Source organism: Populus trichocarpa, chromosome 8, assembly GCF_000002775.5.
Source record: "Populus trichocarpa isolate Nisqually-1 chromosome 8, P.trichocarpa_v4.1, whole genome shotgun sequence".
In the NCBI taxonomy this organism is placed as follows: Eukaryota; Viridiplantae; Streptophyta; class Magnoliopsida; order Malpighiales; family Salicaceae; genus Populus; species Populus trichocarpa.
The window spans coordinates 7933259-7949485 of NC_037292.2; the positions used below are offsets into that span (position 1 = coordinate 7933259).

At 35.1% G+C, this 16227-nt stretch overlaps 1 protein-coding gene across 3 annotated transcripts; it reads right to left on the reverse strand.

Annotated features, from left to right (window-relative positions):
• Positions 1-6275: 6275 nt before the first annotated feature.
• LOC7482845 (glutamine--tRNA ligase, cytoplasmic) lies at positions 6276-15502 on the reverse strand. 3 transcript variants are annotated; one of them, XM_024607322.2, is made up of 23 exons: positions 15167-15502; positions 14775-14825; positions 14433-14504; positions 14131-14230; positions 13821-13916; positions 13430-13488; positions 12345-12446; positions 12153-12242; positions 11346-11498; positions 11171-11226; positions 10528-10618; positions 10350-10436; positions 9916-10113; positions 9737-9835; positions 8882-9013; positions 8646-8782; positions 8460-8559; positions 8288-8383; positions 7648-7748; positions 7420-7525; positions 7176-7265; positions 6944-7073; positions 6276-6651 (listed from the first exon to the last, which is right to left on the reverse strand). In XM_024607322.2, exons 1-23 carry the CDS (start codon positions 15299-15301, stop codon positions 6557-6559), a joined length of 2376 nt encoding a protein of 791 aa, XP_024463090.2. In that variant the 5' UTR covers positions 15302-15502; the 3' UTR covers positions 6276-6556. The 3 variants fall into 3 exon arrangements, with proteins under 3 accessions (XP_024463090.2, XP_024463089.2, XP_024463091.2); XM_024607321.2 differs by having other exon boundaries at positions 13430-13491; XM_024607323.2 differs by lacking the exon at positions 14433-14504 and having other exon boundaries at positions 13430-13491.
• Between the last annotated feature and the right edge of the window lie 725 nt (positions 15503-16227).

Sequence of the window (16227 nt, forward strand, 5' to 3'; positions counted from 1 at the left end):
GAAAAAGACTTAAAGTTTCTGAGCCTAAAAAAAAAAGGCTAAGCACGCGGACCCTGAGCAACCCATGGGTGTGTCCGGGTCTTATATATTTATTTTTAATTTTCTTAAGGTTGTCATCCATCCTTAATGCTTTAAAAAAAAGATAATAGGCGACGCGTCGTTGCACTGCCTAGATTTTGAAAACTAGAGGCTAGTCTATTTCAGACCAAGAAAAGTCCATTTTCAACTATATTTCAACCCAAAAAACACCTCAAACACCTTGTAAACACATTCATAACCTTAAACAACCCAAAAATTAACTCCAAAACCCACAATCAACCCCAAATAAAAATATTTTCCAGGTTCAAATTTATCATTTTAAGCAAGTTTAAGAGGAAAAAACACCTTATATAAACTTTACCCATAAAAAAACATTTATTGACACCAAAATCAATTATTTTTATGGTCAGAATCGGTCTCAGCCAAGACTTTCTCTCTCTACCACTAGAATCCAATTATTTTCTCTCCTCTCTTAAACAAAGGACCAAAAAATAAATAAAATGAAGTTTGGGACCAACATTTAATTTCATAAATAGCTAGGAACTGAAAGTTTATAATTTGAAAAGTTAGAGGACTAAAGTGTATGTTTAGCCTCAAGTTTAGAAAAACCATCTTTTTTGCCATTTTTTTCATCTTAGTCCCTTACCTTTGAATCTTCCCATTCCTTAATAAATATGCTTTAATTGGCCATTAATTGGACCTACAAGAGTGTGATAAAAAAAGAATTAAAAAAAAGATAAATCACTCTGATAATCAATAGTGATTTGTTCATTGGTGAATAGTGACGTGGGAAATAATATTTTTCTCACACCTTTTAAAGTATTTCTTAACTAGACTAGAGACTCGTGCTTTGCTACAGTCTAGGTTAAATTTTTTCTAGCATAAAAAAAGGTTGTATGGATGATGATAGAGCAAATTCAGTTTAACTTGACCAATACACGATCCGATATATGAGATTAGGATAACCCATAAAAAAGAACAAAAAAAAATCTCAAAGCCCAAGGCTCAATAACTTAATATGTTAAATGATGAAAAAAAACATAAAAAAAAACATCAAAAAAAAAACTCGAGTCAACCCGAGTTAACTCTACTAACCAGCCAAACTCGGTACGAGATCAAGATTAGGAAAGTAAGTTTTTTAAAAAAGAACATAGAAAAAAAGACCAGATGCAAATCAATAAGAAAAACAGTGAAAAAAAACATGAGCAACACATGTTAACTTGACTAAATTGCACCTGGGATAACCCCACATAAAATAAAGTGAAAAGGATCACAAAGCTTAAGGACTAATAATTTAATGTCAAAGAATAAAATTAAAAAAAAAATCAATTTCATAAAAAACATTTGAAAAAAAAACTAGGTCAACGGGTTAATTCGACTAACCCTAGACCAAGGATATGAGATAAGGATAAACTCACAAAAAAAAATTGAAATAAATCACAAAGATCAAGGTCCAATAATTCAATGTTGAATGATGAAACTAATTTTTTTAAAAAAGACTTAAAAAACCTAAAACTTAAACTAGGCTAATCTTCATAAATGATGCCCTAGATAATGGGATTGAAATTATCCTATAGAAGTCAGACATTAAAAAATAACAAAGTAAAATTCTCAATTATAAAAAATTAAAACAATGAGGACCAAACCTTGTACAAAAAAATATATGAAATAAGATGATTAAGGATTAAATTGAATAAAATAAATGAAAACAAAGATAAAAATAAATAAATGAAAGAGTACCAAAATTGGATATAAAGTTAAATAAAATGCTAAAGGAAAAAATTAAAAAAATAAATAAATCAAGTAAAGGATAAACAAAAATAGTAATAAAAATGATGATGATCAAATTGGATACAAAAATCAAATTAAAAAAAAATGCTTAGAGATGAAATTAAAAAAACAATAAACTTCAAAAAGCATTAAAATTAAAACAAATAGTAATCAAAAGAATAAGAACTAAGTGTGAAAAAAAAAATACAAATTGAAGGATACAATTGATTTTTAAAAGGCTTAAGGCCCATGTGAGAGAAAAGAAAAGAAGAAAAAAAACAACTCCATCATTGTCGAACCGCCATGAATCTGACAACATGTACTACCCATCAGCTGCATTTTCACTGGACACGTTGGATGACAATGTAGTTGGTAGTTATTGGACGTTGCATGGATCCCCACGCACAACTAGAAGTTCATGGGGACGACCACGTGCAGACATGTGACACACATGCATATGCAATCTTTTTTATTTTATTGATATTCTAATATGTTAAATTACTAAATAGCTCCCAAAAACACTTAAATATTACAAAAACAAAACCATATTGCAAGGACGAAAATGCCCTCTCAAAAAGCCTTAAGTTTTTTTTATTACTATTTCAAGGTTAAATTCGTTGTTTCATGGTGCTAAAATTAAGAAAAGAAAAAAAACCTTTTTATTCAAGCTGAGTATTCTTTAATTTTAAACGGTATTTATATCATTTTATCATGCTAAGAAAATGGAAAAGATATAAAAGCCCTTGAAGATAAGGTTTATATATTTTTTCTTTTAAGGACAATAAAGTTATTTTATTGTGTAAAAAAATAAAAAAATTATCCCAAGTTGATTTTCTGATGAACATTGGATCTCGTAAAAAAACAATTTTGCCCCCCTTAGCTAGGCAACTGGTTCATGTAGGGAAGGTAAAACAAAAGTAAATACAATGTGTTAATCCAGTGTATTACCTCACAAGTCGCAATATAATGGTTCAATGTTTTTAGACTTGATTGTAAAAATAAAATTCTCATGTACCTCTTAATATTAATGTGAATTTGATTAAATTAAAAATAATGATCAATTTAGTTTTAATATGCGAAAACTAGTATGAGTATATCATTACTGAAAAAGAAAAACATAGATTTACGGCTAATTACTGTAATATGGCATATTCGGAACATGATAGGTTGTTGCAAGAGCTATAAATCCAGGCTTCATTAACTGAGAGAGAGAGAGAGAGAGAGAGGAATTTCAAGCTTGAAGTTAAGGACAAATTCGAGGTCGATGAAACCCGAGAGAAAAGACAGTTTTTTCCACTTTCCGCGATCGTATTCTGACAATATAATTACATGGTATGAGAGGGCTAGTGCTGAATCTGCTGATCTGAGATTAGACTGGTTAATTAAGCTTCATCAAATTGGATTTGAATTGAAAGGGGCCAATGGGCTGCTCTGAATGCTGATCTACTTGTTAATTAAACTTCATTACATTGGATTTGAATTGATAGGGCTGCTGCTGATGAAATTAAACCACACATAGTAGATTTCGCTGGAAGCAATACCTAAAATTTGTAGTAGTTTCCCGTTTACCGCTAAAGCACAGTTTGATGCAATTTACAATCTTACTCTGAAGACAACTAATGATGAAGAACTTATTCCATACTAAATAAGAATATATGCACATTTTTGTTCTGAAAGTTAGGCCTACGTACGATTAAAAACAATTGACTTTTTTTTTTTAATTTTGAAGTTTGAACCTGTAAAATAACGTTTCCTTGAATGTATTAATAATATGTATATGTAAAATTATTTAAAAGTATTATCTGATATTGATTGATGTGTAAATTAAGGTGAAAATATTTAACAATTGTTAGAACTGAATGCCTTTTCCTTTGCATCATAGCATGCATGGTTAGATAGGCTATGGCAAGTGACAAAATGAAGAGGCTGAAGCCACGAGAAACAACAACCTGGCGTAGACAATCACGAGAACTCCTACACTATTAGCGTGTTTGGCAGTGTGGTTGCGGGTGCTTTTCAAATAACTTTTCGTGCCGAAATGCATGCCAATGATGTTTTTTTATTTTTTAAAAATCATTTTTGACATCAGCACATCAAAACGATCCAAAAAGTACAAACCGCACTCAATTTTAGCAAAAAAAAAAAAAAAAATTCAAATTTTCACAAAACACAGGTAGAAACGCAATACCAAACGCTACCATGTCCTCTCCAAATTACGGGCAGCAAGTGACAAAATAACATGTTAAATATATGGTTAGATAATACATTTCCTTGCGATTTGTGAGCTGATGATTTGATCTCAGATCATCTATGCTGTTACTAGTTTAATATTAAATATCTCATCAATTCCACTGTACGATTTACACGCTACAACATCTCAATCCACGGTGGATTGGGCCCATCAACTGTTCTATCAATTCATGAAAGACCACCGTTCTGCTATTTTAAGGAATGCTTGTCGGTTTTCCTCTCGTCTTAATTAAGAGGGTAAGGATGTCTAGACATTTAAGATACTGTTGGTATTGCTATTTATCTTAAAAAATCATCATATTCATCTATATTTAGATCTATTTATACAGAAATCACAAACGAAAAATCATTTCGAAAAAAATATCTTCAACCATGTTACCACACCATCGTCATGGTGGCTTGTTTCACAACAGTGACAGAATTTTGAAAAGATGTTGCCTTTTGCTCGTGTGAAGGTGGGCATGTAGCCAAGGATCTAGCGGGGGGTGGGGGTGGAGAATAAACGGTTAAGATGATGCAACCATATGATTTTATAGTACTATTCTACACGTGCTGGTATATCAAGCTGCAAGATCATGTTCCTCCCTTGCTAAGGCCCACCATGCCAGTATCTTATTCTAAGATGTAGCTCTGATGATTCTTTCTAAAGCTTCAAAGTCAGATCCGATCGTTATCCTTGGAAAAGCCAGCCTTCATGTGGCTCGGAAGAAATGCTTTGGGTTTCATGTGAGGAGTGGGGAATCCTGAAGGCCTAGTAAGATTTCATTCTTTCATTTCTCAATCATATCAATCCTTCCATTTTCAACACAAGCGCTAAAATCTCATATGATTGGGGCCTTTTGTTTCCTCGACTGGCAAGTGTTCCAACCTACCTTATCGGTCCTTGTCCTTAATAAATTTTTGGGGCACTTTACTTATCCCCCGCAGCCAGAAATCTCAAATTTCAATATTATGATGCATGAACCAAGGGCTTTTCAAATGGTGGTAGGGCCAATGAACTGAAAGGCAACTTGTCACCAGCTACAAGAGATTGAAATCTGTTAAAAGCCAGTATGGTGGCTTCTTGTTGGAGAACGGATTTGAAGATGCCCATAAAAAATGCTAACCACCGAACTACCCCGAGATGAAGCCTGCTGATAAGATGCCAAGGATTTGAGACAATTCCGAGTGGATGCTGAAAGAACTTGGAATATGACAGAAGGAAATTTACTGAAGGGAAACAAGGTTCTCATTCCTTTGCATAACACGTTGCAAAGCTAGGGAAAACCAATTTCTAATAGTATCTTGAAGGAGGCATTTTGCTTATAATTATAGTTTTGTCATAAAATTCCCCGCCTCGGATTCAGATGCAGCTAGCAGTGTCTTCATTTGGTTGCCATCGAAGTTTTGGCAGTAAAAGCTTCTGGTCTGGGGAGCCCATATAGCACTAGGATAACGGCAATTATTGAACCAGAAAACAGGCAGCAATGAATCCAAAACCAGCGCCTAAACTACAAGACAAGACAGGTCTCTTCAGACCATACATACCAACCACAGCACCACCTACTGCCAGGTTCTCAAAAGCAGTGCAAAGGAGATTTATTTCAGCATAGAAAAATCTATATCAAACATGACTGATACAACAATTTCAAACTTCAGTCGGTGAAACAAGCACACGCAAACCTCCCTTGCCTCGGAACCTCATAACTAAAAGTCAAATGACCAAACTAGTAAAACACCATTCTTCTAATAACGAAGCCATTACTCGTTATTCTCAGAAGGAAAAATAAAAAACATGATTAGAAAAATTAACTTCGTTCAGCAAATTAGACAAATTAGCTTCGTTGGGAACAGTCCAGTTTCATACCCGCTCCTGTGCTGCAGAAGACCAAACATTAAACTAATTTAGATACTCCTTTTTTAACTTTTTGTGGGGAGAAACAATGCCTTTTATCCCCATGAATTCCCGCCTCTCTCCCAAGGCAAGGACTCAAACCATGACTTCCTGTTACCTCTGCTTTGCAGAATTTCCCTAGGACATTCATTCCCCATCCACCATGCAACATGAGCACAAGGATTTAATTAACGGGCAAAAAGTTTCATAAAAAATAATGATTCAACGCTTTGCCATACCAATCAAAAAGGGTGAAACTTCATACGCCACATTAACTATCAAATAAAAAAAAAAGGCGCAAAATAAAGCACAAACTTGTGGGATGTTCTCGAGGCCCAATCTCTAGACAAACTGGTTTCAGGACACCAGGTTCAATGCTCATCTGATTAACCAAGCACACACCATGCATGGAAAAGGAAGCCTCTAACAAAAAGACAAGGTAGCATTGAAACTTCCAATATGGCTCTCCACATATAAATTGGAGTATACCTCACTAAACACAAAGTAAAAGGCGCCTATGACTTCAGGTAAATAACTAACTTGAATGTTCCATTTACATATAACAAAGGTTTTGTCGCTTCAATTGCTCGTCACTTTCAAGAACCGTGTTCCTTTAGCAAAAAACTACTTCCCACTCTTACCATAGCTGTCTCGAAGTGTAACAGTCCGATTGAAGACAAGCCTCTCAGGAGTAGAGTCCTTATCAACCACAAAGTAGCCTGGATTGTGAATTGAAAAAACAAAAAAAAATTGATTGAGTGGAACAACATTAACGCCTACATGTAAAAAACAAAAAACTACCATAGAAAAACCAGTTGGCATTGTCCATTTAGATTGGAAAAAATCAAATGAAATGGAGCTGTGTAATTGCATTTTTTTAACACCAGTGAATAAGCAGTGTTTCAACTAAATTAGTGACTCCAAAGAAAATCCACCAGCAGCATCTGCCAACATATTTCACTATCGAAAGATATCCAAACAATATAAAACCAAGAGGGATCCAAAATTTACCAAGGCGTTCAAACTGGAATCTATCCCCCATGGCAGCATCTCTAAGTGATGGTACAGCATATGCACCGGATATCACCACTTTGGACTGCAGGTTCACATCTGAAAGCCAATCTTCATGTTCTGCAGGATTCTGACAATAAATACAGAAGTCGTGAGATATCATTCTATCTTGCTGGGGCAGGGATTGGGGAAAGAATATGAACAAATCCACATAAAATAAATAGCTGCCAACCTCAGAATTAAACAGTTTATCAAACAATCTAACTTCGATGCTTAGTGGATCAACTTCCCGTGAAGGTTCAGCAACCCAGTGTATAACTCCCTGTGTATAAACAAGTTGTATAGCAAAAGGTTACCAACAAGCAGCAATAAAATTAACATCTCTCAAAAGAATGCAATTCAAGAAATCATGCTCAGTCACATCATTTTGATTCACAACAATTAGCAAATTACACCATGAAAAGAGAGAGAAAAACCTTTGGTTTTGTCTTCTTGGAAGGATCATATTCAGCCCGGATCTCAACAATAGACTTGTTATCATCAGCAAGGACTACTTCTGTGCACTTTATCGGGAATGCATACCTGCCCATAAAAAAACACCTTTTATGTTATGGCAACTTTCTAAAAATGGATTGCATATCGAGCACAAGATCTGGAGAGGTAATTTTATGAAAGGGAAAGGAGTGTGCTAAACTCTTGCATACCTGAGCAGGACAGATTTACCAGGGGCAAGCCCATAGTAGTCCTTTGAGTCTTTCATCCGAAAATCAGATTGTTCAATGTATACTACTCTGGAAAATGGAACCTGGAGAACAGTGACATAAAATAAAAACCTGGAATATCAAACAATTGGAATGATATAAAGTTAAAAAAAATCAATAGTGACTTATTAAAAAGTCAATTTCATCTTCTCCTGTTTGCTACAGTTCTCCATTTGGAAGGCCAAAAGGAAATAACAATGAAAGATATAAAAAACTCGTAATATCAAGAGAAATTTTGTTTACGTAATTGGAATGTGTTATATATGTCATTGCACTTATAAAAGCATTGGTGTGGCCTATTTTATTTCAAGGTGAATTGCAATCTTAAGGAACTGTTTAAGATTAGATTACAAATTTCTTGGCAGCCACCTGAACCGATCCAGCTCATCCTTCGCAAGCTAGTCCTTGTCAGTGCATGCAGATTAAACTTGGTAAAAGTTGCACCAGGTGAAACTTGAACTCATATAGCTTGGGGATGACAGTTTCAAAACAAAGGCCGAGCTTAAACTCAACCCCACCAACCAAGAGGCCTACTTACATCTTAACCAAATACATAAAAGGTTTCAGCCAGAAAGATATCTACCTTGTAGAAAGCAGAAGAATCTTCTGTTGAGGCATCGGGCCATTTTTTTGCATCAAGATCCATAACCAACCCAGACTCCAGGTTGGTAACGACTACCTGGAAAGATAAAAATGCTGAGGTGGATGCTGGTAGAAAATTGTTCACAAGGAAAGAGCAAATACAAAATACACACCTTCAGAGGCTGCAGCACAACCAATGTACGAGGTGCTGTTCTGTTTAGTTCTTCCCTTATGTGATACTCAAGCCGCTCCAAGCGTATTGTACTACAATCACTGCAGATGTATGGCAATTTTTTAGCAAAACAAATATAATAGCTTGGGTATCTCTGACTACTAGTCTAAATATAAATGATTGCAACCTTCTAGTGATTCCAATTCCCCGGACAAAAGCATTGATTGCAGTTGAAGTTACACCTCTCCGTTTTAAACCAGCTAGTGTCATCAGTCGAGGGTCATCCCAACCATCAACATGCTTGTTTGTAACCAAGAAATTTAACTACAACAGCAAAACTTGAAGGTGATTAGTTTTATCATAAAACAGACCATATTATAAAATTACAAGAATTCCACAAAATTGAACGATATGTTTGCTCACCTTACGCTTCGACATCACGGTGTTGGTAACATTCAGTCGTGAGTATTCCCATACATAAGGCTGATAAAGATCCAATACATGTAACAACCAGTAATATGAAGCACGCCGTGTCTCAAATTCCAGAGTGCAGAGCTGCCCAAGATATTAAATGAAGATGAATGACAAAAGATCCAAACAGCACTCTAACTTGCTAAAATCATAAACAAGTATACAGAAGTTGACTGGTTATCAGGACTCAAACTTAAAGAGATTGCTTGAATAGAAAAGATTCAAGCTAATTAAAATGTGAAATTGAAGGCCTTAGTGTGAGAATGACAACTTTGGATTATTTTTAGTCAGTCAGGAAATCCCTTATCCTGATATGAAATTGAAAGCCTTGGCGTGAGAATAGAAAGTTCAGATTACTGTTAGTCATGAAATTCCTTGCCAACAATTGCTCACATATCAAAACTATCAAGTTATTTCAAATGCATTAAAATCTCGCCAAGATTTTTAAAAAGCCATTACCAAGATACATCTGATGGTTACAAACAGAATTCCAGAAAGAAAAGTAAAAGTAACATTTGTAATGCACCAGCCATTGGCATCCTATTCGAAGGCACTGCAATCTTGGCATGCCTTGGAAATTCAACTTCAAAATTATCTCAAACAAATTGGAAACAAACAAAAAATACTTTTTCCACACATCAATATAGAAATTAGTGAAACCATAACCTTTCTAACGTTTCAGATAAAGAATTCAAAAACATGACAGATAGCTAGCAGATTAAAAAATGAAGCTATCAAAATCTTCAAATTTACCTAGCAAAGTGAAACAAAAGAAAACAGGTGCCTATAAAACAAACAATAACATACCGAATGTGTGATGTCCTCGAGAGAATCCACAATGCAGTGAGCATAGTCATAACTAGGATAGATACACCACTTGTCTCCTGAATGTGGATGTGGAGTAAACTGAACAATAGAAAAATCAGACCAGTACATGTGATAACAAACAAGTTGGAAATTGATAATGTTCATCCAATTATACTTGCCTTGATTCGATAGGCAATGAGGTCATACATATTCCCATTATCACTCTGCATGTCTTGTTTCATTCTGAGTGTCGCTTTGCCTTCTTCAATCATACCCAGTCTCATTTCTTCAAAAAGTTTCAAAGATTCTGCTATAGGTCTATCCCTCCAAGGACTGTCCATCTTCTTTTCTCTATACTCTTTAATCTCTTCTGGTGTCTAGGAACAGCATTTACACAAATTACCTCGTTTAATATGAATTCAATCAATTCAAAAATATAAATTCCATGAACGAAAGGTGAAACTACTGAGCTCGAGAAAGTAGCCATTTCATGTAAATCACTCATACTATAAAAACTTGCAAATAGCATAACTCTGGTACTATTAAAGCATTAGTGGGTCCCTCTCTTCCTCTATCTCACATTGATTCAAAAGTTAAAAAAAAATGGAGCAACCTGGTGATCAACGTAGGCATGGCCCCTCCGTATCAGCTCAACTGCTAATTCATAAAGCTCTTGGAAATAATCACTAGTGTAAGTGATCTGTAAAACTCCAACAGATATCAGATGTCAAAGAGGTACATCAACCAGATATAGAAAGACAGTAAAAAGAGAAACAAATTAACGATATAACCTTGAATGGTTTCCAACCCATCCATTCTACAATCTCTTCAATATGATCGATGTATTCTTTCTTTTCAGCTTCAGGGTTTGTATCATCATACCTAAAAGTATAAAGATGATAAATTAGAGTTAGAAGCAATAGCAGATGATAAAGAAAACCAGCCACTTATTTATCATGACTACAAGTGAAGGTCAATCAAGTATGGCTGCTTTCTGACAGAGGTTAAAACCAAGTGCTCCTTTGTTCCCATCTTTTACCACATGCACATGCATGCATGACTGCAAACACGTGAGCCATCAGGGATCTGGCAAGCAGGCAAACATATGTGTGCATGTGCACGTAGTAATTTGAAAGGAAAAGGAAGGTGTGCTCTTGATGAATGAAGGTTTTAGAGAACATGTATTATTGAGATTTAAATGACATGAAATCCTTGATTAAATGAATTGGGAAGTTTATGGAAACAATTGATACTGCATCATAAATGTTCAGCTTAAAAGGATGGAGACTATTTTGTTAAGACCATTATGTTTGACAGAGCAGGTAACATGATAAAGCTGTACTTAGAATTTCTAGAAAGATTAGAAAATAAACATTGGATATAGATGTGCCAATAGCAACCATGTATCAAGAAAGAAATGACAGAGCTCCTCACCTAAGGTAGCAGCATCCCCCTCGTTCCTTTGCCAGGCCAAAGCTAACAAACATTGCCTGAGAGATGTTTATAAAATGAGTAGCTCCAAAGGCAAGACAAATTACAAATCTCGAACCTAGTAATAGTTTCTTCTTAATCAATAACCCTAAGATAACATGCATAACAAATGGAATACCTTGGCATGACCAATGTGTAGATATCCATTTGGCTCAGGGGGGAAGCGAGTGTAAACTTTGCCACTGGTTCTTTTGAGGTGCTTATCAAGCACTTCCTTTGTGTTGCAGCATCGCAGAACCGGTCGATCGCTGAAGAATACTTCAGTATGCACCTGGTAAATTAGACCAATTCATCAGGTGTTGTCGTGTAATTTAAAACCTTCTAAATAGCTGCATATGGCATAAAGTCAAATAGGGAGATGAAGATTTGCAGCAAAGATGATGCACACTACATGTTTGATTTAAAAAGTGTGATCCTGAACAAGAATATGAGTTTTCATCTTCCTTTTAAAGTACGGCATGGATAAATACAAAGTAATGGTGGCAGTTATTGACTCAACCCAGAAGGATGCATGAATCAAACAATTTATAAAAAAGCTACTATCATAATCTTGGTCTTATTTACCACTTCCTTCCCAAATACATGATGGTTAATAGAATTTGCTGCAACCCATTTTCACACACCATATAATCATCATGGTATCCTCATCCTTTTCTTTTCACTATCTAACATATAATCATCATGTCACCATCATGGAAGCAAACTATGAGTGGGGATGATATATATATAAATTTCCTAAACAACATTGTTTCTTTTGGAAATTGATGAAACATAAGAAAGTTTAAACTTCATTGACAAAAAAAAGTAGAATGCTGTCGATAACTCCAGAAAGGGTATAAAAGGCACAATGTGAAAGGTTAAAAAATGAAACACGGTAGTGTTTAACATCAAAATCAGATAATCATGAATTCCAATAATCAAATACCTTGAAATTTTCCTCAGGATTGGGAAATATCAAGAATGGATTAAGATCTTCTGATGGTTGTACTGGATTTTCATCAGCAACTTTTTTATCCTGCACAATTACAGTATACACAGGACCAAAAATGGAAAGCAATCAGAACTCTTTGATGAGGCAGATGCATGGGTAAATATAACATGCATGAAATTCACTCACCTCAACTTTTGCAGGCTTTTCCTTTTTCTGTTTCGAAGGCTTCTCATTATCTGCTGCAGTCCTTTCTCCAAGCAATTCATATAATTTTGCATCTATGAGTTTCTGACAACCCAGACAAGGAAAAGAAAAACGTGTCAATATGGCATAACACACTCCAGCAATTGATAAATCAGTGTTGTTAAAATTCTAGGCACCAGGTTCCAGAAATATTGGACCCTTGGCTCAAGGTGAAAAGTGCAGCCAAGTGCCTGAGCAAAGGAAAATCTCCGAAATTAAAAGCATCATATTTCATATGAGTTGCTATAACACATAATAGGGAACAAAAGGCATGATACGGTAATAATTTTTTAGTACAAGAAAATAATTAGGTTCACTTCATGGTTTCAAATGTTTCATGGACCCATTACATTCCATCCCATTTTGCAATATGGTGCCTCATTTCACACCACAGCCATAATTGTCATTATGTAGATATTAAAAGAAACAAATTGGTTTTCTTAGTTTCAAAGTTTTTTTTTTTTTTCGCTTGGGTTTTAGTTTGACTTAATCCTTGAAAGAAGAGCAAGCAGAAGATGTGGGTCACATAAATTTGAAGCTAAATTGTTATGAGGAGCATCATATTTTTCATGACAAGTTATTTGCTCAATTGAGAGTATTCTTGCAGTACTTTTCCAGTAAAAATATTAAAGATGTTCACATATTAGAGATGACATGTCAGAATACTATGACCAAAGCCTACAATAGCCTGCTTGTTGCGATGCCATGACCATGATCGCAATTACAATCTAAAACCCTGGTGTTGTCTGCTGTACCATTAACCTATAAGAATTGAACAAATATGATACATCCCGGCAGCTCTTGAGGCACATCCAAAACCTAAGTACCTCTATTAGCACCAAAACCTATGGACTCAAAAGTACATTAGTTCTGGGGTCTAGTGACTTGTACCTATGCATGTGCCTGTTCCTGGCAGCCTACAGCGAGCTTTCAACAACTGTGATTAACTCTTTTTTATAAATTAGCAAAACCTCTACCAGAGAAACTGACATCACAATAAATTCATTTGAAAACAAATAAGCACTTACTTTGACAATCTTTGGATCAGCCCATGGAAGCCTCTTGCGGACATGCCCAAATAGATCTCCTACTATAAACAGAAGTATACAAGTCAGATTAAAATAATAAAATCAGCAAGTGACAATGAAATGTCAAAAGAGTCTTACAAAAAATGAAATCCAATGAACATCGTTGACAAATCATATACAACAAAATATAATCTTTAACTCTGAAAACATAATTCTCCATCAAGAGAGTGCACCAACTAGAAAGCAGAAAAGGTAAAGAAAGGTTGTGGTAAAACCCTAAGTTGAACGAGAAGCAAGAACCAAGGAAATGCCAACAGCATCCCAACCCAAAGAAAAGTAGATAACTAAGTAAACACAACATAGAGAAGTAACTTAAATTATAAACACTGACCATTTATTCGATAGCGGAGCTCCAATATTGATCCCTTGTTCTGTTTAAATACTTCATTAACTGTTTGTTCAATATCTTCTTCAGAGACTTCAACCCCTGCTTGCAAGTAATAAAGCTATCAATGTTCACTACTGCAAAGAGGAAATTAATCAACTAATAGTGCAAAACCACTCTGAGTGAGTCAACCATTTTAAAAGATGAAGAAATAAGGATGAAATATAAGTAAAACAAACAGACACGCCAAGAAATAGAAATGCAATGATAACAACATAGCATGATCCTAGTGCATATGATGACAAGGATAACTTACCAACACCACAAGCTTCTTCAAACTCCTTCAACTCAAAACTCTCTGAAGCAGTACTGGATAAAAATGAAAATGCAGCTTCTAGCTGGGCTGGGGTTTTAATCTGAAAAAAAAAAACGCTTAGCTAAGCAATAAGAATCGACCCAATTCCTTGAAACAAGATTTGCAGGCACTAAAGAAAAGAAAAACGTAGCAGAAATTAACTAGTTATGCCAAGGAAAACTATTGTCTCCATAAAAGGTGAAACAGCATAACCCAAAGTGACAGCATACAAAATCAAGGATCAAGGATATTGCAGTCCAAACCTTCGCGGAGACGATGTATCCCAGCAAAGTAGGGCGATGAATGAGGGCATTCGCTGGGTGCTTTGTAGCAACCTATTAAGCAAATGGGAAGCAACCGTATTTCACATTAGTACAATATAGAGAATATAAAACCCTTGTTGTTTTGGATTTTTTATTGAAATCAAATCCATGGCGCTCAGACAACCAAATTTTATTTTGGAAAGGAGAAAACAAGAATGAATGAAGGCATAACCATTAACCAACCACGAGGAAACTAAAAATTTCACCGAGTTGTAATGAGTACAGCAGTTTCTACTTTTACTACACTGTGCAACTAGCATGCGTCAAATTATCTAATCTTACCATGTAAAGGAGATTTCCGATCGTTCGGTTACATCCCTCGGTGACACCAGCCTGAAAAAACCGAAGAAAAAACGCACAGGAAAGAATGTTATAAAACAGAGATTGTAGAAAAAGGAAACGATAACCAATTTTACCAGAAAGAAATTCAACCTTTCCACGATTTAGAACCTTGAAAAAACAAAAAAGAAAAACACACTAAACAGAGATTTGCCATTGCTTCTCTTTCAATAAAGCTCTCGGTCATTTCAGAAACAATATTCACACTCTCGCACACCATGGCATCACTCAATTTCTATGCAAGCAAACATAAATCCAGTACATGCAGAGTTCGCAATCAATAATAGAAATTCTTCTTTCCTAAAAATAGAAAAGAAGGAGAAGAAATTGAATACCTCATGGATAACAGCAGTTAGATTGTTGGTAACCTTGTTGTTAGCAATGGTATTACGAGCAGTTCTCTCATCGAGACCGATCTTCAAAAACAGCTCCAATGGAGTCCCTGAGCTCTCTTCTTCTTTCACCTCCATTCTTGGTTTCTTAGATAGAGCGAGAAGGAGAGAACGATTTGGATTAACCTTGCGAGGTAGTGGCTGGGTGGTTTAAGCTAGAGAGAAAATGATAAAACCCTAATTTAAGGGGTTGGAATCGAGTCGAGAAGTGAAGAAGAACCTGTCGTGTGCGTTATTCTTTTTGGAGATTTTTTTTTTAGATTCTTTAGGTTTGGACACGCTGGTTACGACCGCTTCTCTTTTAAATGCCGTTATCCATGTGCACCAATAGTAGCCGTTAGTTTTCACAACTCTCATCTTCACCGTCTAAAATAAAAAAGGAAGGAAATCCGTTGCTTGTCGTCGTCCAGCCGCGGAATTTGAACCGGCTGCATTTTCTTTATCGGTCCTTGATTGTTTCCCAAGCTATCACAATGATTCAGAAAGCTTCCTTTTAATTCAGGTTTCCAATATTCACAGGTGCGTGTGAGTATTTCAACACAATTAAATGGCTTGAAAGAAAATATTACAATGAGTATTTCAACCCTTGGGTCAAGATTTCAGTAGTGTTTGGTTACGGTTGGAAAGTATTTATGAAAAAATTTGAATTTTTTTTTTAAAATTAATATATTTTTATTGTTTTTATAATTTTGATGAGTTGATATCAAAAATAATTTTAAAAAATATATATTATTTTAATATGTTTTTGTATGAAAAATAATTATTACCACACTCTCAAACACTCTTTTTCAAGATAAACACGATCCCTTTTTCAAGATAAACTTGATTGACACGCCTCATTAGAAGTAATAAATTGAGTGATTTTCGAAAACATGGAAGATTCAATAGGCAGATTTTTCCAGTATCGTTCACTGAAATAGAAAAATGATAAAAGTATAGTTACTGGATCTACTGTTATGTCCCTTTTCTGTTCCTATTTTGACTTGTAAACCAAGGGAAGTTTT

Bases quoted from the DNA above. Each gene is read 5' to 3' on its own strand.
- LOC7482845 (XM_024607321.2), bottom strand. From the start codon at position 15,301: ATGGAGGTGAAAGAAGAAGAGAGCTCAGGGACTCCATTGGAGCTGTTT. The intron at 8,783-8,881 runs GTGAGCAAACAT...TTGCTGTTGTAG, and splicing joins CCGTGATGTCGAAGCGTAAG to TTAAATTTCTTGGTTACAAA. The intron at 8,560-8,645 runs GTTGCAATCATT...ATACATCTGCAG, and splicing joins GGAATTGGAATCACTAGAAG to TGATTGTAGTACAATACGCT.